The 26726-nt window shown below is 39.0% G+C and overlaps 1 protein-coding gene and 1 pseudogene across 29 annotated transcripts in view; both read left to right on the forward strand.

Moving 5' to 3' along the window:
- Window positions 1–26726, forward strand: part of atl (atlastin GTPase) — a 496293-nt gene that overhangs the window by 401312 nt on the left and 68255 nt on the right. For all 29 annotated transcript variants that reach the window (XM_067100861.1, XM_067100852.1, XM_067100868.1 and 26 more), the window contains one exon: window positions 2539–2723. In XM_067100861.1, the coding sequence (XP_066956962.1) occupies window positions 2539–2723 (185 nt within the window). The remainder of the gene's footprint in view (window positions 1–2538; window positions 2724–26726) is intronic.
- Window positions 3714–8974, forward strand: LOC136836604 (NADH-ubiquinone oxidoreductase chain 1-like; annotated as a pseudogene).

Consider the following 26726-nt stretch of genomic DNA (forward strand, 5'->3'; position numbering starts at 1 on the left):
CTAAGCCAACGCTTTGGAATTCTACACTTTTCACCAACTGATCATCCTCTCTTTTCGTCAAATGACCCATTTCAGAATCAACTTACCTGTACGTACACACACACACACACACACACACACACACACACACACACACACACACATATATATATATATATATATATATATATATATATATATATATATATATATATATATATATATATATATATATATATATACACATATATGTATGTATATATATTATATACATATATATGTGTGTGTAAAATTTATGTTTGTATATGTGTGTGTATTAGTCATGTCCTTCGCACAACCCCTGGGAGAATAGTACATGATAGGGTCAACTTGACTTTTGTGGCCATCAGAAGAGTTTGAAAACCCACAATAGCTTGGATAAGAATTGTGGGAAGGGAGGCTGGAGATGAGTTAGTATTTGTGGGACATGAAGCACTGAAAGCAGACATGTATGGTAGAATATTGCTGAGGCCTTTTGCATTACAACAGCGTTGGAATCTTATATATATATATATATATATATATATATATATATATATATATATATATATATATATATATATATATACATACATACATACATACATACATACATACATACATACACGTGCGTGTACATATAGGTGTGTGTGTATCACCTGTTAATGTATTAAGATTGGCAGTCCTTCATACGGTTGTCATTTTGGAATACCCACCAAACCACATACATGGGTTATATCCTAGTAGAAATTGAATGGTTGTGTCGCTATGTTATCATTTGGACTTGCGGCTCCTTAGACACGTTGGTACATTTGACAAATCTCCGTCAGTATAAACTGACCGACCGTATACCTTCACAAGTTGGTTTTCATATTGCCATCAAAATTTTCATGTAAGAAACTTGTTTCAGTTAAGTTACGTTCCAATTGTTTTGTAACGGGCTAGCTTATCATGAATAAATGAAGGTTTGGTCCCAATATGCAACTTGATAGACGATCAGGTCCTCACTTGAAAACGATCAAGTGACGACATTGTACCTAAAAATGGGTATATATATATATATATATATATATATATATATATATATATATATATATATATATATATATATATATATATATATATAGAAATTCATGTTTGAGGCGTAACAGAAAATCTGCTAGTTGTTTGTACTTTGTGATCAGAGAGTAACGAACAAATGGATACTGCTGTGTCGTCGGACGCCATACGATCGTTGAGGTTTGAGGTTTGGCGTGGGTAATTCAAATGAGTGCCATACATCGAAGACCCTTATTGATTCCTTTCGATTATAAGAGACCAACCAGCTGAGGTCTATGACCTAAGCGAGTTCAGTTTGAAAAATTAAACATCAGTAAGGGTTTAGCGGTCGACGGGCTAAGAAGCACGTCCGAAAGAGTCATGGCGCGTGTCGCCTCCGAGTACCTTCCGACTATCATTGCTTAATTAAGTAGCGTAATATTAGCAACAGGGTCCTGTGTAACTATTAAGGAAAATACACATGTGTTAATTGTATTTTACGCGTTTTATTTGTACTGGTAGAACCTATAGATGGCCGAAAATGAGGTCGTATATATATATATATATATATATATATATATATGTGTGTGTGTGTGTGTGTGTATTTATATATATACATAAAGAGTTTGGCCTTGAGTGAAAACGGTCAGTAACGAATGTTTCCTGTTCTAAAGAGGAGTAAATTAAGAATTGCTCCGAGCAGGAGGCTGTGATGAATAAATGACAAATCGGTTTCAGCATTAAAATGGCCATGAAGATTTGTTCTTTTTATTTCAATAGAAAGGCCACATTTGCTCAGACGTTGAAATATTGGCATTTATATCTGGTTCTTACATAAAGTGTCAGTCCTGGCATTCAAATGGACATAAGATTTGTAGCCTTCCATTAAAATGATCAGAGACTCGGTCTCCGCAGTAAAACATAAAAACGAAGGTGTCGGTGGAAAACGAATAGATGGCGTTTCACGTGTCTGTCTGTCTGTCTGTCTGTCATTTCAAAGATAATGTCACAGTGTCCTCAACAATGCATTTTCCTTACATAGGGTTCGTAACAAATTTGGTATCAGGGTGGACGTCATACATAGAAGCGCATGAAAGGATGTTGTATGTACTGTATGTCTGTCCACCAGCGTGATGTACTCGTACACGCACAACTCGTTATGCAAGGAATTTGCTAAGATTATCAGGTTGAAGATGATCTCATTGTTCTTGCAAGTATATATCCTTCTTATGTAAACTCCCCATGAAACGAGGTTGCTGGGCCGTTACCGTCGTTACCGATGAACTGGGCATAAGACATTTCCCTGGGATGGGACTCTGTATTTATAGACATTTGCCAGAGCTCAAGCCACGACACGAAAACGGTTGATTATACAAGTCGTATTCATCAAGCTGTTAGATTTATTAAGTTAAATTAACTTAGTGGTAGGAGTCTTTGCGACTGGTAAGCTAAATTTGATCTATGACAGATCTCTTTTTGATCACGTGTTTATTTTCTTTACAGACATCGAGGAGGAATTTGTTAATCACCTGAAGGTTCTTGTGCCACGATTGCTTGCCCCAGAAAACTTGGTGAAGAAAGAGATTGGTGGGCAGCCTATCAAAGCTCGCGACCTCTTGAAGTTCTTCACCCTTTTCATGGAGGTTTTTAAGGACAATGACCTCCCAGAGCCAACGACGCTTGTTGAAGTAAGTGCAATTTCTTTGTCGTGTTGTACTTAGAACTGCTCCACACCAGTATTTGTGACATTTTTTAAAAAATACATCACCTGTGTTAATAGCAGATGATTAACATTTTAAGGTACTGTCATTGTTTGCCTTCTTGGCTCTTTGGATTGATTTTCTAAATATGACATTATATACTTTGGTTACCCCCTCAGTGAAGTACATGTATATGTATGTATGTATGTATGTATGTATATATATATATATATATATATATATATATATATATATATATATATATATATATATATATATATATATATATATATATATATTATATATATATATATATATATATATATATATATATATATATATATATATATATATATATTTTAATGTCTACTGGTAACAATTTATTAGTCATATATTTTAATAACAACAATGCCCTCCTAACTTCTTGATTTCTTCACACTGTGGAAATGCTGGTCACTTACTAAGCCTAGATCCAAATAAAGAAAGAAATGAAATGGCATGATTCGAACTCCCATCCGGGGTATCAGAATGAGGCAGTGTTAACTACCTGGCCATTAAGAGAAGTCTAAGTCTGTTCCCACCCTCACATCATACATAGGTATTTAATTGTGTATTGCTTTATAGGATGATATATATATAATTATATATGTGTGTGTGTGTGAGTGTGTAATCTACTGGTCACAGTTACCAGATAACTTATGTCATTTTCATAGTCACAATGGCCTCTTAACTTCTTGATTTCATCACACTTTGGAAATGCATGTCACTACTAAGCCTAGATCTAAATGAAGGAAGATATGAAGATATTCTGATGCCAGGGCAAGATTCAAACTCGCATCCTGGGTATCAGAACGAGATAACATAATTGCGTGTCCACATATAGTTGTCAAATTCATATATATTCACTAGAGCTGGAATAGACCAGCCGTCACCATCGTAGCCAAGTATTAAATCGTTTATTGCCTTTTGGGGTGAAATATGTATTTAGATTTTACTGATCACTTTTTACCAGATGCAGATAATCTCAGCATCCACAATGCCCTCTTAACTTCTCAATATCTTCACACTTTGGTAATGCTTGTCAGAAAATCTTCATTTCTTTTTTCATTTGGATCTAGGCTTAGTAGTGACATGCATTTCCAATGTCTGAAGAAACTGAGATGTTAAGAGTACATTGTGATTATTAAGATTACTCACTTGACTGTTGGAAAGTGACCAGAAGATTCTGGATATATATTTCAGCCTAAAGAACAATAAATGACTGAATACTTGGCTGTGATGGTGAAGGAGGGTCTATTCCAGCCCTAGCAAATGCACCTGAATTTGACAGATATAAGTACATATGAGTGGGAATAGTCTTAGACTTTTCTTCATGGCCAGGTGGTTAATGTTATCTCATTCTGATACCCGGGATGCGAGTTCAGATCTTGCCCAGCCATCAGAATATCCTCTTTTCTTTCTTCATTTGGATCTAGGCTTCTGGGTGTATTTCAGCCCTAGCAAATGCATCTGAATTTGACAGATATAAGTACATGTAGGAGTGGGAATAGTCTTAGACTCTTCTTCAAGGCCAGGTGGTTAACGCTATCTCATTCTGATACCCAGGATGTGAGATCAGAGCTTGCCCAGGCATCAGAATATCTTCTTTTCTTTCTTCATTTGGAATTAGGCTTCTCCTTGTAATTTTACTGATTTTTCTCATTTTTTATTATGTGTTTTTTCATAATTTTACTCTATTGCCGATGAAGAAACAATTAAATTAACAGCCCCAAAGAGACAGAGAAACGCATTCGATATCCACTAGTGTGCGCGTATATAGTTATACACACGCACACACACACACACACACACACACACACACACACACACACACACACACACACACACACACACACACGTACATCCTTTCCTTTGGTGAAGGGAGAGGGAGAGTTATAAATGGCTTAGCATGTGGCCAGCATCCAAGACAAAACTCATGACAAATGTCGCATCACTGTATAAATATATAAGATTAATATTATTATTTATATTTACCAGTTTTCTTAATAACTGATTTCCTCCTCTTTGTGTATTTCCCATTGCCTGCCTTGTTACTTCTTTGAAATAAACATATTTTTTTTAAGCTGGAATTTCAAGTCAGTGGCCTCTATGGGCTTTTGTTTTATATGAATAGGGTTCATTTGCTAAATAATAATAATAATACTGTGAATATGAACATTATATTTGAATTGAAATATAATATCAGCAGTTATAAAATATGCTCTGGTGGACTGTTATGATATGTACTGTTATCTTTAAGCTTAAGTGGAATTTATTTCTTAAGTTATGCGAGACGTTTGGAAGGAAATTGGCAAATTTTGTCTGCCTGTTTATCAAAAAAATGTCTTTGTGAGTTACAGTCCCAGCTACATCGCAGATCAGCAATCGCGCCTTTAGTTAAGCGCCGGTTTTTCTGTCGAACTTATTTCTAAATATATCGTGGAAAATTCACTAATTCACGAATTTTTTCAAAGAGCAATATTCAGTAATTACTGTATTTTCATTTTATTTTCTTGACTAAATACATTTTTTTATAATAAAATTATTTACTAATTTTCAAATATTAATGTTAATGTAAACACAGTAAAATTTCAATGAAATTCTAATCCTCTCTCTCTCTCTCTCTCTCTCTCTCTCTCTCTCTCTCTCTCTCTCTCTACATATCCTTTAATGAAAAACAGCAAAATATCAATAAATTGTAATTTCACTTACAGAATCCATTTCTACTGTATTATTATATTGTTCTATTATCATCGTAATATGTATTAAAAAAAAGATCATCCAAACATTTTTAATTGTTTTTACTGATGTAAACATAAGTACGGAGGTCCATGTTGCCATGTTTTTCCTCTCTCTAATTTACTGCACCGTACTTCATTACATGTTTAGTTGACTGTGATTATCACACATTTTAAAACAGTACGCAAGAGAATATTTTATCACTTGATGTTTCATCTCTGATCACCGTAAAAACATTTAAAATCCGAACTTCATACGTAAGCAACTCGGTTATTTTCTCCTCTCCAGCTAGAGTTTAACCATGCCCATGAAGTCTTGTCAGTTATAAACACCAGTTCTCTCTCTCTCTCTCTCTCTCTCTCTCTCTCTCTCTCTCTCTCTCTCTCTCTCTCTCTCTCTCTCTCTCTCTCTCTCTCATTATGAAATATGAAATACTGTATCATAAACTTTTATGTGCAAAGTTAAAAATAATAATTCCATTAATACATTCGTTCCTTTTAGCAACAAAAAAATTATTTTCCTAATTCATTCGGTACTAGGCTCAGTCAGCTGATTCTCAGAGCATAAACATTACAAATGTCAGGATGATCTTTTTTTTTTTATTACAAAGTACGATGATAACAGATCAATATAATAATGCAGTATAAATGGATTCTGTAAGTGAAAAAAACATTTTATCGGTATTTTGCTGTGTTTACATTTTTTTAATGTTTGGAAATTAGTAAATCATGGTAACATGTACATACACAAGAGAATATTTGATAACTGTTAATTGTATTTATAGTTTTTTTTCAATGCTTATTTAAATATTTAAGTAATGTACTTTATTTAACTCTACTTGTGAATTCCAAATGTTTCCCCTATCTGAAAAAAGAAAACAGGACAGGCTCAATATTGTATGAGAGAAAATGGATGTACTTGAATGTAGGGGACTTGAGTTTAGTTTTCACATGTGCCTGTAAGCTAGGCTATATATTTTTAAGGGTAATGTTGTGAGATGACTGGCATTATAATTAAAGGGTTTTAGAATGATAGTTTGAAGTATGTTTGGTGTTTGAACTATTAAAATAGGTAGTTATAAGCATTTTTAGAGGGGGGGTCTTGGTGTTTGAACTATTAAATAAGCTGTTATAAACATTTTGATAAAACATTTTGAACTATTAAAATAGGCAGTTATAAGGCATTGGGGGCTGGTGTTTGAATCAATAAAATAGCATTATTTTTTAGAGGGTGTTTGAACTATTAAAATAGGCAGTTATAAGCATTTTTAGAGGAGGGTCTTTGGTGTTTGAATCATTAAAATAGCCAGTTATAAACATTTTTAGAGGGGGGTCTTTGGTGTTTGAACTATTAAAATAGGCAGTTATAAGCATTTTTAGAGGAGGGCCTTTGGTGTTTGAACTACTAAAATAGCCAGTTATAAGCATTTTTAGAGGGGGTCTTTGGTGTTTGAACTATTTAAATAGGCAGTTATAAGATTTTTAGAGGAGGGGTGGTCTTTGGTGTTTGAGCTATTAAAATAGGCAGTTATAAGCATTTTTAGAGGGGGGTGTCTTTGGTGTTTGAACTATTTAAATAGGCAGTTATAAGCATTTTTAGAGGAGGGGTGGTCTTTGGTGTTTGAACTATTTAAATAGGCAGTTATAAGCATTTTTAGAGGAGGGGTGGTCTTTGGTGTTTGAACTATTTAAATAGGCAGTTATAAGCATTTTTAGAGGGGGTCTCTTTGTTTTGAGCTATTTAAATAGGCAGTTATAGTTTTTAGAGGAGGGGTGGTCTTTGGTGTTTGAACTATTTAAATAGGCAGTTATAAGCATTTTTAGAGGAGGGGTGGTCTTTGGTGTTTGAACTATTTAAATAGGCAGCTATAAGCATTTTTAGAGGGGGATACCAACTTAACAATGATTTTTGCTTTACGCAGGTGGTTGTGGTCCCTAACCCCCCTGGTTACAGGGGACATACTCTGGTTATAATTAGCATGCATAGTGACTGATTTAAAGGGCTGTGGTAATTTTACTGTGCGAAGGTAGCATAGTCAGTAGTCTTTCAATTGAAGGCTTGAATGAATAGTTGAACGAGGGACAAGCTGTCTCCTTTACGTGATTTGAACTTAACTTTTGAGTAAAAAGGCTCAGATTATTTAGTAGGATGATAAAACCTTATAAAACTTAATATAAATTTGGGTAAGTTTGTGATATGGGTGAAAAGTTGTATTGTTTGGTTGGGGAGATGTAGATATGTAAGTGTCTATTGAATTTAATAATGTTTATTAGTGTCTGATCCTTCTTTGTGGATTAAAAGAATAAGTTACTTGAGGGATAACAGCGTGATTTTCCGTGAGAGTTCTTATCGACAGGAGTAGTTGTGACCACGATGTTGAATTAAAATTTCGGCTAGGTGCAGCCACTAAGCTGGTAGGTCTGTTTAACCTTTAAAATTTTACATAGTGTGAGTTCAAACGGGTGTGAGCCAGGTTGCTTTTTATCTTTTATAAGTTTAAAAATGACCTTAGTATAAAATGATTAAGCTTTTGGGATAGTCTTTATGTAAGATAAACTTTAATGGATTACCTTGGCAAATTAGTGAATCTGATTTAGGATCTGTTAATATAGTGATTACTTTAGGTAATAGGGAGGTATTCTTTGTATTGGCTTTCTATGATGGTTTGATTAAATTAGTCACGTATCTGATTTTAATGATTTTTGGTTTTGGTTTCTGCTTATTATTTTTTTTTTCTTTTTTACTTTGCTTGAGCATAAAAGTTTAGGTTATCTTCTGATCCATAAAGACCCCAATAAGGTGGGATATGCTGGCTTGTTACAGACTTTTGCGGATGCCGGTAAATTGTTTCCTAAAGAACAAACTTTCCCTGCTATGAGTAATTTTATCCCTTATTATTCATCTCCTGTATTCAGTTTGTTCATTTCTTTGGTGTGTTGATGTTTAATACCTTATGAGTTGGGGTTGTTTTCTTTTGAATTTGGTGTTTTACTTTTCCTCTGTTGTACAAGAGCCAGTGTCTATTCTACTATGGGTGCTGGCCAGGCGTCTACTTTTAATTAGTCTTTTTGGGTTGCCTTCGTGCTGTGGCTGAAACTATTTCTTATGAAGTGAGCCTTGCTTTAATTTTACTCAGTGCAGTAAATTGTTCTTAGTACCAAACTCCATTCGATTTCGCTGAGGGTGAATCTGAATTAGTCTTTGGTTTTAATACCGAGTTGCTTTCTAATTTGAGTTTATACAGCAAGGGTGGTTCAGTCACATTTGATTTGTCATTGGTGCCTGAATTTAGGATTAGTTTGCTGGCAGTGTGATATGTTTGTAGAATTCTGGCTGTCATTGTTAAATTGCCTGTCTATTTGGTCCTTTTGTGGCTTCCTAAGGCTCAAGTAGAGGCTTCTGTGGCCGTTCTATAATTCTAGTTGGTGTACTTCTGAAGTTGGGCGGATGTGGGTTGATACGTGTGTGTCCTCTGTTTATCCATTCAGCATCAACTTCTAGGTGGTTGTAGGTTTCAGTGGGGTTATTGGGTGGTATTTTTGTAAACTTTATTTGTTTACGTCAGACAGACACTAAGGCTTTAATTGCTCACTCTTCTGTGGCCCATATGGGCTTGGTCTTTTGTGGTCTCAGTGCCTCTTGGTGGTGGGGTTTATCTAGCGCCATCTCTGTTATGTTGGCCATTCTTCTGGGCTATTCTGCTTGGCTAATGTGGCATATGAGAGCCTAGGTAGTTGTAGGCTATTAGTTGTAGGCTATTAGTTAGAAAAGGTTTGCTCAACTTTATACTGTCTATGGCTTTATGGTGATTTTTGCTAAGGGCTAGAAATATAGCAGCTCCTCCTACTGTTAATTTGGTAGGAGAAATTAGTCTTTTTCTTAGGGTGGTTTCTTGGGCTTTACTCGCTATGATTCCGCTTGGCTTGCTTTCCTTTTTAAGGGCTGCTTATTGGCTTTATACAATTTCTTCAAGTCAGCATGGAAAATATTTCAGGGCTTTGTTTTCTTGTTGCTCCGGTAAGGTTCGAGAGTATTTAGTTCTCTCGCTTCACTGACTTCCTTTGAATGTTTTAGTGTGTAAAGGTTCTGTCTCGACTTGCTAACAGCTTAGATAATTAAGTAAAATGTTGGTTTGTGGATCCAAAAATATAAATTTCATCGTAAGCAGTGTTGTGGAATAATAATAATAAATGTGAGTAGTATAGTATTTTTGTCATTGTGTCTGTTGTTAGTTTGGTGACTTCTTTGGGTCTCCTTTCTTCTGGTTGTTGTTATTTCATGGATCGAGAGTTAGTCAGGGGTAGCAGAGCCAGGTTTGAGATGACTTTAATTATTGACTGGATGTCTATAATATTCATATCTTTCGTTTGTTTTAATTTCTCTATAGTTTTGTTTTACAAGGGCGGTTATATACCTGGGGACTATAATACAGGCCGTTTTATTTATCTGGTTTTGGGATTTGTATTTTCCATGCTTTCACTGATTATTAGGCACAATGTAATTAGTATCCTACTGGGTTGGGATGGTTTAGGTTCAGTCTCTCTTATGCTCTAGTTATTTGCTGTCAGAATGAGAAATCTGCCAGGGCTGGTATATTAACAAGTGACTAAAATTATTATTTCTGCATTGGGGAGGAATCTCTAGGTAGAGGATATGTTATTTTTAGTTTTCTGTAAAAGAAAACTGTTGAGATAGCTGTTTCTGTCCGTCCGCACTTTTTCTGTCCGCCCTCAGATCTTAAAAAGTACTGAGGCTAGAGGGCTGCAAATTGGTATGTTGATCATCCACCCTCCAATCATCAAACATTACCAAATTGCAGCCCTCTAGCCTCAGTAGTTTTGATTTTATTTAAGATTAAAGTTAGTCATGATTGTGTGTTTGGCACCGCTATAAGTGCCAACAACACAGCCCGCCACTGGGCCTTGGCTGAAAGTTTCATGGACCATGGCTGAGAGTTCCATACAGCATTATAATGCTGTACAGAAAACTCGATTGCACCAAAGAAAATTTGGCACATTTTTTACTTACTTTAATAGTGTTAGGTGCTATGATTAAAAGGGCCCAAATTCCATTCTCCGCTTGATTACCTGCGGCTTTGGCTGTTCCTACCCTTTTCTGCCTTGGTTCATTCCTCTGCACTGGTTACTGCTGGAGTTTATCGTTTCTTTGGATTTAGCCCTAGATCAAGGTCTTCTTTTGCTAGGACTTTTTGTTGTCGGGTTGCTTCACTATGTTTATGGCTGGATTTGGCGGCTAATTTTGAGGTTGACCTAGAGAAAAAGATTGCTTTATCTACTTGAAGACAACTGGTTGTGATATTATTTCAAGACTCGGTTGGGCCACTTTAGCTTTCTTTCATCTACTGACTCATGCTTTATTTAAGACTCGTTTATTTATGTGTGCTGGGTCTATTATTCATAGAGTTGGCGACTATCAAGATATTCGTATGATAGGTGCTTAGTTAATTTTATGCGTGTTAGAATTGTGTGTATGAAGTTGGCTCTTTGTGGATTCCACTTTTTGGCTGGGTTTTATTCTACAGATCTGATTTTAGGGGTGGCTTTCTTTAATCCATTGAATGAAGTTTGTTTCTGATTGCTAGCTTTTGCCACTGGTCTTACTGTTTGTTATAGGTTTTGTCTGTTGTATTGTAGGCTTAGTGGTGATTATAAAATAAGTCCTATTTCGTCTGTGAGAGATTCATGTTTTAATTACTTGGTCTATATTAGAGTTGAGTATAGGAGCGGTACCGGGGGTTCCATTGTTTCTTGACTTGTTTTGCCATCTCTTACTTTAATTTGTTTAACTTTATAAAATTGCTTGCTTTGATTGGTAGATTAATTGGGAGATTTGTTGGGTGCATGTTGAATGCGATGGTAGAAAATGACAAGCTGAAGTCATGTAGGTTGTGTCCTGTTGTTGTCTTTTCTGGGTCTATGTGATGTATGCCATTGTTATCTACTATTGATGCTGGACACAAGGCCCCAGGAGAGTGGGGGGAGGGGGGCTCTGTTCATGCGCAGTTGGCAGATGGTGGTTGATCTGAATATTACGGGGACAGGGCATTAATAGGACCCTCATAAAATCTTCTGGCTAGTTTCAATCAATTCAAGAAAATAGAATCAAGACTTATTCAGTAATTGTATTGGTTTGGCTAGTAGGCTGTTTGTTAATTATCTAAACTTAAGAAGTTTAATTTTTGAGCATTACACTGTAGCTGAAAAGGAGGCAAGTTTGCCCTTGGGTATTTTAAAAAGGTTTGTACCTTTAGCTCTAGAATGAAAATGTTATGTGTTAATCTGTATATATAAAAATGGATGTATGTAAGTGTATGTATGTGCGCATGTGTATGTTCCAGCATAACTCTGAAATGCATTGAGCAATTTCAACCAAACTTGGTATACATATGACTTAATATCTGGAAAAAAAATACTGTCGGGGTAAGACATCACTGGCACCAAGGGGGGATGTGTGTGTGAAGGGGGTGACATGTAAAAATGACCGAAAACGACAGATATTAGTGTCTAATCCATAGTTTTCAAGGTGGCTGAGATAAATAGTGACACTCTTGATGCCCTTAGTGTCCAAGTTCAGCCCTCATAGGAGGCGGGGTGAGAAGGGATCAAATATAAAATGTCAAAAATGCTGGGCAGTGTCATTGAAGCAACTAGCTTAACAGGAAAGTGAGAGAGAGAGAGAGAGAGAGAGAGAGAGAGAGAGAGACTAGAGGGGGTGTTAGGGAGGAGAAAAGGGGAAAAAGAGAGTAGAGAGGGTTTTAGGGAGGAGAGAAAGTAGAGGGGGTTTTAGGGAGGAGAGAGTAGAGGGGGTGTTAGGGAGGAGGAGAGAGAGAGTAGAGGGGGTGTTAGGGAGGAGAGAGAGAGAGAGAGAGAGAGAGAGAGTAGAGGGGGTTTTAGGGAGGAGAGGGAGTGTTAGGGAGGAGAGAGAGAGAGACACAGAGTAGAGGAGGTGTTAGGGAGGAGAGAGAGAGAGAGAGAGAGAGAGAGTAGGGGGTTTTAGGGAGGAGAGAGTAGAGGGAGTGTTAGGGAGGAGAGAGAGAGTAGAGGGAGTGTTAGGGAGGAGAGAGAGAGTAGAGGGGGTCTTAGGGAGGAGTGAGAGTAGAGAGTGTGTTAGGGAGGAGAAAGCAGGAAAGAGTGAGGGAGACTGGAGAGAGAGAGAGAGAGAGAGAGAGAAAGAGGGTTTATCGGTTGTCATTCAGAGTTTTCCCGGGTAGCGCCGGGTTGGTCAGCTAGTTACACTATTAGAATGAAGAATAAAGACGGAATTTAACCTAAAAGAAAAAACAAGAGACAAACAGTAACGTCAACAATGATGAATTGCCACATAGATGTAAACACGCACACACTTTCCATAATAAGGCAGAATGACACACACTTTCCATAAAGCAGAATGACACACACTTTCCATAATAAGGCAGAATGACACACACTTTCCATAATAAGACAGAATGAGAAATCTGTGATCATAGTAAAACAGAAGATTAGTGATAACTTCGTAAGTAATGTTCTTATAAATAGCACACTGAAAGAGCCCAGTCCATAGCGCAATGTGAATGATGCAATACTTGCGTAATTCAGGGTAGGGGAACTATGAATAAAAAAAGGCAAATTTATCATATGAGTAAAACAAAAGAAACATGCCGTATAGGTAGACTCTTGTGTCATTCAGTCTCACGTGTCATGCGACCCTTAAATTTTGTCCCCAGACATGATTTCATCATATAGCTTGTATGTATCAAGTGAGTTACGTTTTCGATAACCCAACCTCTTGATAAAAAAAAAAAAAAAAAACAGGTTTATACTTACTGAGTGAATTTCATTCTCGATAGATTGTACTAGGCTAAGCTTTCAAACAAACTTACCAAACTTATGGCTTATGCAACAATTCATAACCATCTCTTATAATTAACCAGCGCTTAATATATTGCATGAGCACCACTTAACAAAGAACTGACATAAACAGTATTGAGAATGGACATAAACAACCGAATCAGAAAACAGCTGTTTTGCGGTTTGGGGGGATTTTAGTTTTGTACATGTTAGCTTGCCAGTGTATTACCGTTTTTCATTTGTTTTTATGTACAAAAATAAAAATCATAATTCCAGTAATAATCGGTTTCTCTTAGCAAGTAAAAAATGATTTTCCATATATGTTCATAGGCCACAATCAGCTGATTTTGAGAACGTCAACATTTGTATAGCCTACTTAAATGTGTATGGTGGATGGTCAGTTTTTTTATGATGATGATGATGATGATGATGTAACGTGATGATAATACAGTATAAGTGGATTCAGTAAGTATAATATCAGTTTCATTACCATTACTATCTTAAATACAGCTTTAATAGCTTATGTGACTAGCAGAAACAAATATTCTAAGTTTAACACTCAGCCCAAGCCAGTCGTTCACACACACACACACACACACACACACACACACACATTTTGTGTCTCGTGTATGATAATACAGTATGGTAACATCTGATAATAAAGTTGCTGCATCAAAATACATCAATGGTCTTAAAATCATGGTAGGTTGTGGGTAACCACAGTTAGGCTACCTACCCACCAAGTTATGTAGATTTTGTTGCAAATATTGGGAAAAGGAGTAGATAATTGCCTATTTCATAAAGTTTTCAGTTTAAAATGTGATGGTTGTTGTTTATAAACGTATTGAGTGTTTATGGTAATGTGGTATTGACAGGGTAGCGGCGGGTAAGGATATGGAGTTGCCATTTTACACCCGTAAAGTTAGTTACTTACATTTACCCAAATTTTGCTTTTATCATGTCATGTGTGTTTATCTGACAGGGCCTTGATAAATGAGAGTCAAGTGAAAAAGTTCAAGAGGTAAGGTATTTGAATTTAATAGACGGTAACCAAGAATATAAACATAAGTACAGAGGAACAAAAACATACATACATGCCATCAAAGATTCTTGTACACTTGGAATTTGGATCAGGTAATAGTTAAAGTTATTTTTAAAGTATAACTATTACTGTAATAGTACACACATCGCATTTGACTTACAAGTTTTACAAGTTTTTACAGAAATTATAAGAAGTACAAAAATTGACCAAAAGTATAAGTAAAGGCAATAATGCACCATCCATCATTGTGTCCACTTCCATAACCCATATGCTTCAAATGATAAGCAGTCCTAAACTACTTACACCACCTATAATGAAAGTATTGCATAGTAAAACTATATATATATATATACATATATATATATGTGTGTGTATACATGTATATATAAATGTATATATAAATGTATATATATAATTTATATATATAGTATATATATATATATATATATATATATATATATATATGTGTGTGTGTGTGTGTGTGTGTGTGTGTGTGTATAATATAGCCTATATGTAAATGTTTTTGGGGCAAATTTTTTCTTGTATGCATATTTCGTTGAATGCTATGGCTTTTTGATTGTTGATCAACTTCTTATTAGTTGGACAATATTTTCTGACTCTTCTCCGTTCTTCCAAATTCAGTTGATGTAGACTTAGAAAATATTATCAAACTAATATAAGAACTTGATCAAAAATCAAAAAGCCATAGAATTCAACAAAATTTGCATATTTAAATATACACACACATTCAGGCGGCAATATACAACAACAAGCAGGAGTCCAAATAAGACAACAGTCAACAAAACAGTTGCATATTTATTGTAAGAAAGCTTCGTGTTACTTAAACACATCATCGGTCTGTAAAATTTAAAAATACATATTAATTCTCTTAATTTAAAATAAAAGTCAAATTAAAAACAGCAGTTACATTCTTTAAAATTACAAAATACATAAAAGTAAAAAGAAAGCAAAGAAAATTTTCAAGACTACCTGATCAAAAGAAAGGGAAAGACGAAGTGAGACCGCAAGCTCACGCATGCCCAGAGACCACTTAGGCCAAGTGCAAAGGAGAAGACACGGAGTTTAGAAGAGGTACATTATTATTAGAAATCATGCCATTAAATGCAAGATTAATATTGATAAAAAACATTTTCCATAATTGGAACTACGAAAAAATGTCCTACTTAACGACCCTTGAGTCTTTCTTTTTAAACGTCATACACCTCTTCTAAATTCCGTGCCGTCTTCTCCTTTGCACTTGGCCTAAGTTTTCTCTGGGCATGCGTGAGCTTGCGGTCTCACTTCGTCTTTCCCTTTCTTTTGATCAGGCAGCCTTGAAAAATTTCTCTGCTTTCATTTTTACTTTTATATACTTTTGTAATTTTAAAGAATGCAACTGCTGTTTTTAATTTAGCTTTTATTTTGAATTAAGAGAATTATGTATTTTTCAATATTACAGACCGATGATGTGTTCAAGTAACACAAAACATTTCTTACAATAAATGTGCAACTGTTTTGTTGATGGTTGTCTTCTTAATATATATATATATATATATATATATATATATATATATATATATATATATATATATATATGTGTGTGTATATGTATATATATATATATATATATATATATATATATATATATGTATGTATGTATATGTATATATATATATATATATATATATATATATATATATATATATATATATATATATATATAAAATCACAACAGGAGCCACTGCTATCAGCGGGTAACGATAAAGCACATAGCATTTTCATGATTTATTGTTGCCGACGTCGGCACAATAAATCATGAAAATGCTCTGTGCTTTCCCTCGTTACCCCGTTGATATATATATATATATATATATATATATATATATATATATATATATATATATATATATATATATATATATATATATATACTGTATATATATATATATATATATATATATATATATATATATATACATATATATACATATATATACATACATACATACATACAGGGTATGTGAAATTTTTATCACACCGTGATTTATATACAATCATGAAGCTACAAATGTCGCTTAACATCAAATTCTTGCTACCTCGGGAATATCTCCGATGGAGAATTATCACCGAAGGGGAATTATAGGTGATAAATGGATTGGTGCTGCTGGGTCATGAACCCTCGTCACAGAACTTACCAAGCAACTCCAGTCGACGTTACCACTGAGCTATCAAGAGAGGTATATGTCAATGCCGAGTCTGCTGTATTTTTTTTTTCTTCTTTTTAACCCATTGTGAGCAGAGAAGTTGTACTTAGCCGCGGCATTAACCCACCTCCGCCATGATAGTTCATTGGAATGTTTGGAACACGCAGCTCTTATTATGAAATTTCTATCACACCATCATTTATATACAATCATGAAGCTACAAATGTCGCTTAATATCAAATTCATGCTACCTCGGGAATATCTCCGTTCACGACGGGTAAAAAAAAAAAAGTACAGCAGACTCGGCATTGACTTATGCCTCTCTTGATAGCTCAGTGGTAATGTCGACTGGAGTTGCTGGGTAAGTTCTGCGTCGAGGGTTCATGACCCAGCAGTACCAATCCATTTATCACTTATAAATTCCCCTTCGGTGATAATTCTCCATCGGAGATATTCCCAAGGTAGCATGAATTTAATATTAAGCGACATTTGTAGCTTCATGATTGTATATAAATCACGGTGTGATAAAAATTTTTTGATAAGAGCTGTGTGTTCCAAACGTACCAATGAACTATCATGGCAGAGGTGTGTTAATGCCGAGACTGAGTGCAACTTCCCCGCTCACGACGGGTAAAAAAAAAAACACCAGACTCAGCATTGACTTATACCTCTCTCAATAGCTCAGTGGTAACGTCGACTGGAGTTGCTGGGTAAGTTTGTGTTGAGGGTTCGTGTCCCACCAGTACCAATCCATTTATCACTTATAAATTCCCCTTCGGTGATAATTCTCCATCAGAGATATTCCCGAGGTAGCATGAATTTGATAGTAAGCGACATTTGTAGCTTCATGATTATATATATATTTTTACGTTTTTCCGTGGTTTTAGTTTGAAATATGCTCTGTGAGACAGGTAGCAATGATTTAAGGTAATTTAGCCTTGTAATTCTGACTTTGTGGGTCCAGGAAAACGTAAAAAAAAAGAGAAAACAAAGGAGAATTTCATATGAGCATAGGGCTCTTGTTACTGAGGGAAATATTACGTAAAACACGTGGGCAAATTTAAAGGAGTGTATTGACATAAATGATATCAGTACGGGAAAGAGGAACTCAAGTAGATTACTATCCTGAAGGGGATTCCTACGGGATTGAATGAAACTGGGGGATTCCAGACACAGTCCGAGAAGCTTCCACGAAATAGGGTCCCTCTGAAATGAGAGATATGCACATTATACGCCAGTAATGAAAAGACAAAAGAATAATGAAAAGCTGCACTGAGGGTGCCAAAGGAGTAATAAAGAATTAATACTGCCGATGCAAGAGGCGCACGGACATTAGACAAGGGTGATTTCTGGCTTTCTCTTTAAGCAAATATTACGAGACAAAAGCGTGACTGAAATGGGGCTCTTCCAGGGCACTTTACCTTAGCAGATTTTCCGAGGGCGCGTAGAAGGCAGTCCGTGGATGACTTGCAATTTCCGAGGGCGAGTTTCTTCCACGTGGTGAGATGCAAGGGCTTCCGTAAAGGGGCAAGGCGATGGGGACTCCTCGAAACTCCAAGCAATGGCGTGTGGGCTCGAGGCAGGCCAACGGTGGAGCGAACACTTGTAATACGGTCGAAGGGCACGAGGAAAAGTATACTTTGGAAAGGGCCACGTGGGTAGGATGCAAGGGCATCGATGGGGCCAGGTGTTGAGGGCGTCTTCACTCCATGTCTTCCAGCCCGCGTGTGTGTGTCGAGACCTCGTGGGTTTTCCTTTTATCCCCTCCTATGGGGCAGGGGGTGCGTCCAACACAGGGGTTTTGACTCATTGCACCTGCTGCCCGCAGGGGAGGCTTTGCCTGTAAGAAAAATGCCCAAGACAGATTACTTTTGCCTCGAAGGAAAGTTCTGTTTTAATAAGGGAGAGCCTTAATCTTTTAAACCCTTGTTTTTCTGACCGTGCTAAATCGATAGACAGATGGTCTATCGATCGGCCGGCTGGCAGTAAATGAAACACAACAAAGAGGGGGGGCCAACTTGCTAGCGAATTCTTGCTAATCATAATACCTCCCCATACAAGATGATGTACATACCTCCTTCGGGTGTGTACATCGATATTCAAGAATGAGCGGCAAATGCTTTACGTTACTCTACATTCTGCCTTGCAATGAACTTTACTACTAAGGGTCTTTTGAAGCTGTGACATTACTTTTAATAACACATTGGGACAATTTTCGTTAACAGAACGCAAAGTGATTTAAACACTTGCAAAAGAATAATTACTTTAGATTTGGTTACCCACTGGTAACTTTATAAAGTGACTCGAACAATTGTGAATTAATTAAGATTATAGGACCACGTATATGAGGCTATGGCCAACAAATGAAAGGAAAGGTTATTGTTCAAGAATTAAAATACACGGTTACTTAATTTTAGATAAAATGCATGCGGTTAGTACAATCTACCTTGAAGAGGCTGTGTAAATGAAAAAACGGCATTTATTTTTTTGTAAGTGACATCCCCTTTTACACCATATTGTAATGACTATACAAATTCGCATTGATAATTTATCTTCGTTTTAACGTACTTTGCTTAGCCGGCCCCACACGGATTTTGACAGCCGTATGTGGGCGAGAGTATTCGCGAGGTTTTAATTCGCTAACCTTAAACTACGCTAATTTTATGCATCCACTGCCTACTCAATGTTATGACGGGGCAAGCAGACAAAAGATGTGGGGTAGGACAAACAGAGATCTTGGAAGGAATGGAAGGGGGAAAAGGGATAATAATAACAAAAGGAAAATTACCAAGACGTTACGAATGAATACTTGACCACATATGAAAGGCGGGACACGTCCCTCAGAGCTTATGAAAGGGGCATTTAAATCACAAGGGCAAGAGTTTATGACTCGCGATTCATTAAAATAAAGATAACTAAATGACTAAAGAAAGTAAATGATATTGGCAGAAGAGCTAAGGGAAAAAGAGTGAGGGTGTTATTGTGTTAGGCAGAAATTTATTGTCCTTCACCTATAAATTACGGCCCGGACTATCACTTCAGTCCCAGGGCGAGGAAAGCGCACCCGAAGGGCGCGACTCCTTCAGGAGGGGCTGACACGCACGCCCGGTGCCAGGGTATGGGCGCAAGGGCGTGCCACTTCTCACTCTGTTATTCTTAATGATTTATACATTGTGTGGGGAATGGTATCCCGTATTTAACTGCCTCTTGTGGGGATAATTTAAAGGAAGATTAATAGAAGGTGATAAGAGATAGAAGTTCCTGAGGAACGGAGGAAGATAGAGGAGGGCCTGACATCCCCTTCTGGATTAAGGGTGCCAAGACCTTCGAAAGATGAAATGGTGGCACAGGGGCCAGGGGAGCTCTAGAGCTCTTTGTAAACTACCTGGAAATTCCCACGCCCGTGGTAATTTCGCCTCGAGCCTTTCTTAATGGGACAGTCGTCCTCGGCCGGGGAAGCGGAGGGCCCGCGACCGGAGGGCGGCATGGAGTGCCACCTGGGCCTGCTGCTGCGACAGCTGACGCAGGAGCGTTCCGTGCTGGTTCTACCATAATCTGTAGTTCATCGGCCAAGTGAGATATGGCAGAATCCTGACTTGCAATGGCGATGGGCTGAGGCAGAGAGAAGGCGGTCGGGGGTGGCGTGAGCGGTTCGCAGGTAACGTTGACCAGCTCAGGCACGGGTTACTGAGGCCGCACCTGCAGGTGAGCTTCGCGGTGGTCGGGAGGAACCGTCTCTCTGACCGACGCTGGTAGCGGTGCCAGGCCGGGGAAGAGAGGGGGTCCTGAGTTGGATCCCGTGAATGGAGATCGGCGAGCGCTCTGGCGCTGGCACTAGGGGCAGAGTCAGGCGCTATCAGAGGTTTCTTGGGCTCGTCGGTCAGGACGGACGAAGCTTGGCCCTGCTCGGGGCATGCAAGTGGCACCGGCAGGAATTTGGCATCTCCTGAAGGGAGATCTGATTGGGGCCCTGGCACTGGCACTGAGGCAGGGCCGGGCACTGGAATGGATCGGGGAACCGATCGAGGTGGCCACTGTACATCGTACTCAGGTGGCACTGGTGGGGACTGCACGTCCTCCTGGTACCCGGGGCGCCAGTCTTGGCTGAGGGAGAAGCGGGGAGAATTACTCGCGCCATGGAAATGATTCGGGGAATGTGGACCCCTAGATTGTCGTGATTTCAGTGGGGACTGAAAGTCCTGTCCCAGGATGACGTCATAGCCTCCGGGGAGATGGCTTGCTACTGCAAGATTGCAAATTTTGGATTGGTGAGGTCTTGTGACTCTCAATTGGACCGTAGGGAGTATCATTTTAAATTGATTTATTCCTCGATCGTGACGAGTTTTCGTCTATTGACGATAGCTCCGTGAGGGGAACTCTGTCCCTTCGGATGAGGGAGATTTGCGCGCCCGAGTCCTCGAAAGCAGTGACTCAGCGCGCGGGGCTCGCTACCTCGTGGAGGGGCCACGTATACAGGCCCTTCGGCGGGAGGGCCTAATGACTTGGGATCTGTGACGGCCAAGGCGACGGTGGGAGTATTTGATTTATTATTGCGTGGGCATTTCGCCCATGCGGAGAATGGCCATAAACCTTGCACGCCGTGCAAAAGGTCTGGCTAAAGTCTTTCCGCTGCCCCTGTGGAGGGCGAGGCGGCGAGTTATTTGTTGGTTTTCCGGGAGAGAGAGAGCCGGTTTCTTGTTCCGCACTGTTCGGAGGAATGCCCCTTTTCTTGCAATAATGGCAAGTTAGGGGCTTGCCCGAGTTCCCATTTTTGTGGGAATTTGAACCTCCGAGGAGGGACGGGGATTTATCTTCCGCCCCATGGATCCTTCTTGAGGGTGGTGAGTTTCCCATATATCTGCTATTCGCAACACTCGGTGAGTGTTGCTGGGGCTTTTTCCACTATATGGGTGGCGAGGGCAGGAGGGGCGTGAGCGCAGGAAATGCTCGACTTTAAACCGCCGAGTACCTCGGCGGTGTTAGTGGCTCCCGAAATCGAGCCATTTTGTCAACGCCCGCTCGAATGGTACGCCCAATCGGACCAAGTCTGGCCTGCTTCTCTGGGCTGCTCTCTCCAACGTCTCCTCCACCACTTCGGGGGGTAATCTCGCACGCCGTAACTGCTTGGCGTCACGGCTTCCCAGTTTCCCCGATCGTCCCGCGGGAAGGGCGTGGTAGGCAACGAGGGCCTTTCCGCCCAGGAATTTAGTGAGAACAAGGGAGAGTTCCGGGGGAGAGATCGCAGCACTCCAGGACTCGCTCGCCCTTTCAAGCCATACCTCAGGGTTCGGACTCTGTCCATTTTGGCATGAACGAGTGAGCTTGGCTGAGGGCACTCATTCCCGCGGCAGGGGGCGGGGGGGGGTGACGTGCTGTCGTTCTAGCATCTGGAGCTCATGGGCACGCTGTCGCTTTCGATCTTCCCATTCTTGTTCCTCCCTTTTCTCTTGGGCGATTCTTTCTCTCTCCTCTCGTTGTTCTTGGGCAATTCTGTCCCTCTCCTCTCGTTGTTCTTGGGCAATTCGTTCCCTCTCTCTCTCTTCACGTTCTTTTGCCTCTCGTTGCTCTTGGGCAATTCTTGCTCTCTCTCTCTCCTCACGTTCTCTCTCTCTCTCTTCACGTTCTCTTGCTCTCTCCGCCTTGGCATCGTCCACTCGCTCTTGAACCCATGCTCTCAGATCTTGCCCCGATAGTCCCATGTCCTTCCCAGCGGACATGTAGAATTTGAAATCCTCATTTTGTTGGGCTCTGGTATTAGCCATCTTGGAATAATGGGTAAAGGATATGTCTGAAAAGACTCAGGTTGTCTGAAAAGACTCAATTGCAGGAATCTGAAACGCTCAATTGTTCAGACTGCAGGAGAATGGATCTGTCTGAATAAGACAGGTGATTAGTAAGTCTGAGGAGACTTTTGTTAAAATTTGATATGTCTGGGAAAGACGTGGTTGTTCTTGGCGAACAAATTTTAATATGTGTCTCGGAAGACATAGTTGGATTTTGTCACGCTCGGACTTGGCCGGCTGTAGCGTGAAGTTAAGGAGTTGTTCTAACGAACTAGAATGATCAGTCCCGTAAGGGCTTAGATGTGTGTGAACTACACTATATAATGTCTCAAAAGGACTTAATTTTGGGTTCCAGAGGAATGAGAAATTCTCGCCACGTGCGACGTAGAATTTTTGTATGAGTCTCTGAGGACTGGAATTTGGAGAAATTCTTGCCACGTCGACATAGAAGTTTAGTATGAGTCCCGGAGGACTGTTTGGAGAAATTCTCACCACGTGCGACGTAGAATTTTAGGAGTCTCTGAGGACTGAATTTGGAGAAATTCTCGCCACGTGCGACGACGTAGAATTTTAGTAGGAGTCTCTGAGGACTGGAATTTGGAGAAATTCTCGCCACGTCATTGACGTAGAATTTTAGGAGTCTCTGAGGACTGGAATTTGGAGAAATTCTCGCCACGTGCGACGTAGAATTTTAGGAGTCTCTGAGGACTGGAATTTGGAGAAATTCTCGCCACGTCTTGACGAGAATTTTAGGAGTCTCTGAGGACTGGAATTTGGAGAAATTCTCGCCACGTCTTGACATAGAATTTTAGGAGTCACTTAGGACTTGAAATACGATTCGTCCCTTAGGACTTAGAAATTACTAACGGGAAACCCAAAGAAAAATGTTTGCTGGGAAATGAATGGGGAGAAAAAAAAATGCTACACACGCGGGCATGGGTGGGGTGGGGTGCAGGTCGTCTGGCCAACACCGGAGTTATTTTTAGATTCTGTGTGAATGAACCCATATATTTATACACCGTCTGGGATTCCGGGGAATTTCCCAGTCGTCTGAGAGGATAACCGTACAATGGCCTAGTAATTTCCCTATAAGCGGAGTTTAAATTTCACTTTCCTAACACCTAACTCGAATTCTAACTACACTGAGAGAATTTCAGCAATGCAAGCTGACTTCACTCGTGTCCCACGGGGAATTTTATTCGCCCTAAATAACAGTTCGCTAATTCGAAATGCGAAGTAAAAAGTTATCACAGTGGAATTTCTTTTGCACTATTCCTCGAAGCAAGAATATGGCAAGGATTTTAACACAGAGGAATTTCGCACTATTTCTCGAAGCAAAGGATGGTTAGCACTGGTTATTTCCTAACTACCTATCCTGAAAGGCATGCATTAACGAATCTAATACGACGTTTCTTTTCTCTCAGTGAATACATGCGTCCCTATTTCTAATTCCTAGGAACAGTCACGATTGTAAAAAGGTTTTGCTAAGATAAACACATTACTTACGTGGAATTTCTGGATCTGTGTGCTGGTTTTACACAAAAGGTTCGTAATTGTCTCGTACCCAGCTTAGCTTTGCTAATAGCTGATCTGGCACGTTGCAAATGCAATAAAGGAACACTAGGGAACTGCAACTGCAAAACGAGATCTATGGCCAGATCTTTTTACGCCAGTTTTAGTTTGAAATAGCAAGACAGGTATTTAAGGTAATTTAGCCTTGTAATTCTGACTTCGTGGGTCCAGGAAAACGTAAAAAAAGAAAAACAAAGGAGAATTTCATATGAGCATAGGGCTCTTGTTACTGAGGGAAATATTACGTAAAACACGTGGGCAAATTTAAAGGAGTGTATTTACATAAATGATATCAGTACGGGAAAGAGGAACTCAAGTAGATTACTATCCTGAAGGGGATTCCCTACGGATTGAATGAAACTGGGGATTCAGACACAGTCCGAGAAGCTTCCACGAAATAGGGTCCCTCTGAAATGAGAGATATGCACATTATACGCCAGTAATGAAAAGACAAAAGAATAATGAAAAGCTGCACTGAGGGTGCCAAAGGAGTAATAAAGAATTAATACTGCCGATGCAAGAGGCGCACGGACATTAGACAAGGGTGATTTCTGGCTTTCTCTTTAAGCAAATATTACGAGACAAAAGCGTGACTGAAATGGGGCTCTTCCAGGGCACTTTACCTTAGCAGATTTTCCGAGGGCGCGTGAAGGCAGTCCGTGGATGACTTGCAATTTCGAGGGCGAGTTTCTTCCACGTGGTGAGATGCAAGGGCTTCCGTAAAGGGGCAAGGCGATGGGGACTCCTCGAAACTCCCAGCAATGGCGTGTGGGCTCGAGGCAGGCCAACGGTGGAGCGAACACTTGTAATACGGTCGAAGGGCACGAGGAAAAGTATACTTTGGAAAGGGCCACGTGGGTAGGATGCAAGGGCATCGATGGGGCCAGGTGTTGAGGGCGTCTTCACTCCATGTCTTCCAGCCCGCGTGTGTGTGTCGAGACCTTGTGGGTTTTCCTTTTATCCCCTCCTATGGGGCAGGGGGCGCGTCCAACACGGGTTTTGACTCATTGCACCTGCTGCCCGCAGGGGAGGCTTTTTGCCTGTAAGAAAAATGCCCAAGACAGATTACTTTTGCCTCGAAGGAAAGTTCTGTTTTAATAAGGAGAGCCTTAATCTTTTAAACCCTTGTTTTTCTGACCATGCTAAATCGATAGACAGATGGTCTATCGATTACGGCAACTGGCAGTAAATGAAACACAACAAAGAGGGGGCAACTTGTTAGCGAATTCTTGCTAATCATAATATATATATATATATATATATATATATATATATATATATATATATATATATATATATATATATGTATAATATGTATACAGGCAGTCCCTGGTTTTACGACGGGTCCGACTTACGATGTTCCGAGGTTACAACACTTTTCAAATATATTCATCAAAAATTATTTCCCGGTTTACGATGCATGTTCCAGGGTTACGACTCCTCGTACGCCAATCCGACAGAGGAAATATGGCTCCAAAATGGCAGAATAATAAAAATTTTGAGTTTTTTTTATGAAAACTCAATAAAAATGCAGTTTACATCGTTTTCAATACACCCAAAGCATTAAAAGTAAGGTTTTCTTAGGATTTTTGATGATTTTCAACAATTTTTCGGTTTACGATGCGGCGTAAAAACGAACCCCATATCGAAACTGGGGACTGCCTGTATATATATATATATATATATATATATATATATATATATATATATATATATATATATATATATATATATATATATATATATATATATATATATAGGCAGTTGTTGCTTATTGGTAGCATTGGTTATTGGTGGTTTTGGTTTTACAGCACTTGGTAATGGCGTTGGTAACCATATTTTCAGCAGCGGTAAGCAATTTTTGGCGTCAGCAAGAGGTTTATCAGCATCGGAAAGCAGTTTATCGATGCCAATAATCGATTAATGGCACTGATAAGCGGGTTATTGCCGCTTACGATGTCGTAGATGCTATTTATTACCATAATTATCAGTGATTTTCAGTTATCGATGATTTTCGGTTGTCGGCACTCAGCCAAGAATGGAACCCCACGCCAAAAATGGGGGCTGCCTGTGTACATATATATATATATATATATATATGTGTGTGTGTGTGTGTGTGTGTGTGTGTGTACAGTAAACCCCTGTATTCGCGTTCTCATGGTTCATGGACACGCATTCGCAGGTTTCTCTGTGGAACATATCTAGCCATTTTTTGCAGAAAATTCGCCCATTCGCTGTATTTTTCACTGAGAAATATTCACTAATTACTGTATTTCTGTATAATTTTCATGAATAAATGCAGTTTTTGTGATAAAACTATTAAAATACTCAGGTAAAAGCATTTTTACAGGGTTTTTCTTGGTTTAAGCTATCAAAATGGGCAGTTCTAAGTGTTTTAGAGGGGTTTTAAGTATTCATGGATTTTAGCTATTCATGGGGGGCGGGTACGCATCCCCCGTGAATATGGGGGTTTCACTTTATATACATATAGACATATACACAGGCATTCCCTGTTATCAGCGGGGGTTCCTTTCCGGACGGTGTGACGAAAACTGAAAATCGCCGAGAACTGAAAATTGGTGATATAGCGCCGATCCCTGATTATTGGCACTGATAACTGCAGATTTTCAGCTCCGATAACCGCTGATCGGTGCATATTGGTGCCGAAAATCCAGTTATTGTCGTTGCTACACGAGCGGCCATAAAGCTGGATTGCCGATAACCGGGGACTGCCTGTATATAAAACCACTGAGAAGCAATGGAAA

This window comes from Macrobrachium rosenbergii, chromosome 56 (assembly GCF_040412425.1).
Source record: "Macrobrachium rosenbergii isolate ZJJX-2024 chromosome 56, ASM4041242v1, whole genome shotgun sequence".
Taxonomy (NCBI): Eukaryota; Metazoa; Arthropoda; class Malacostraca; order Decapoda; family Palaemonidae; genus Macrobrachium; species Macrobrachium rosenbergii.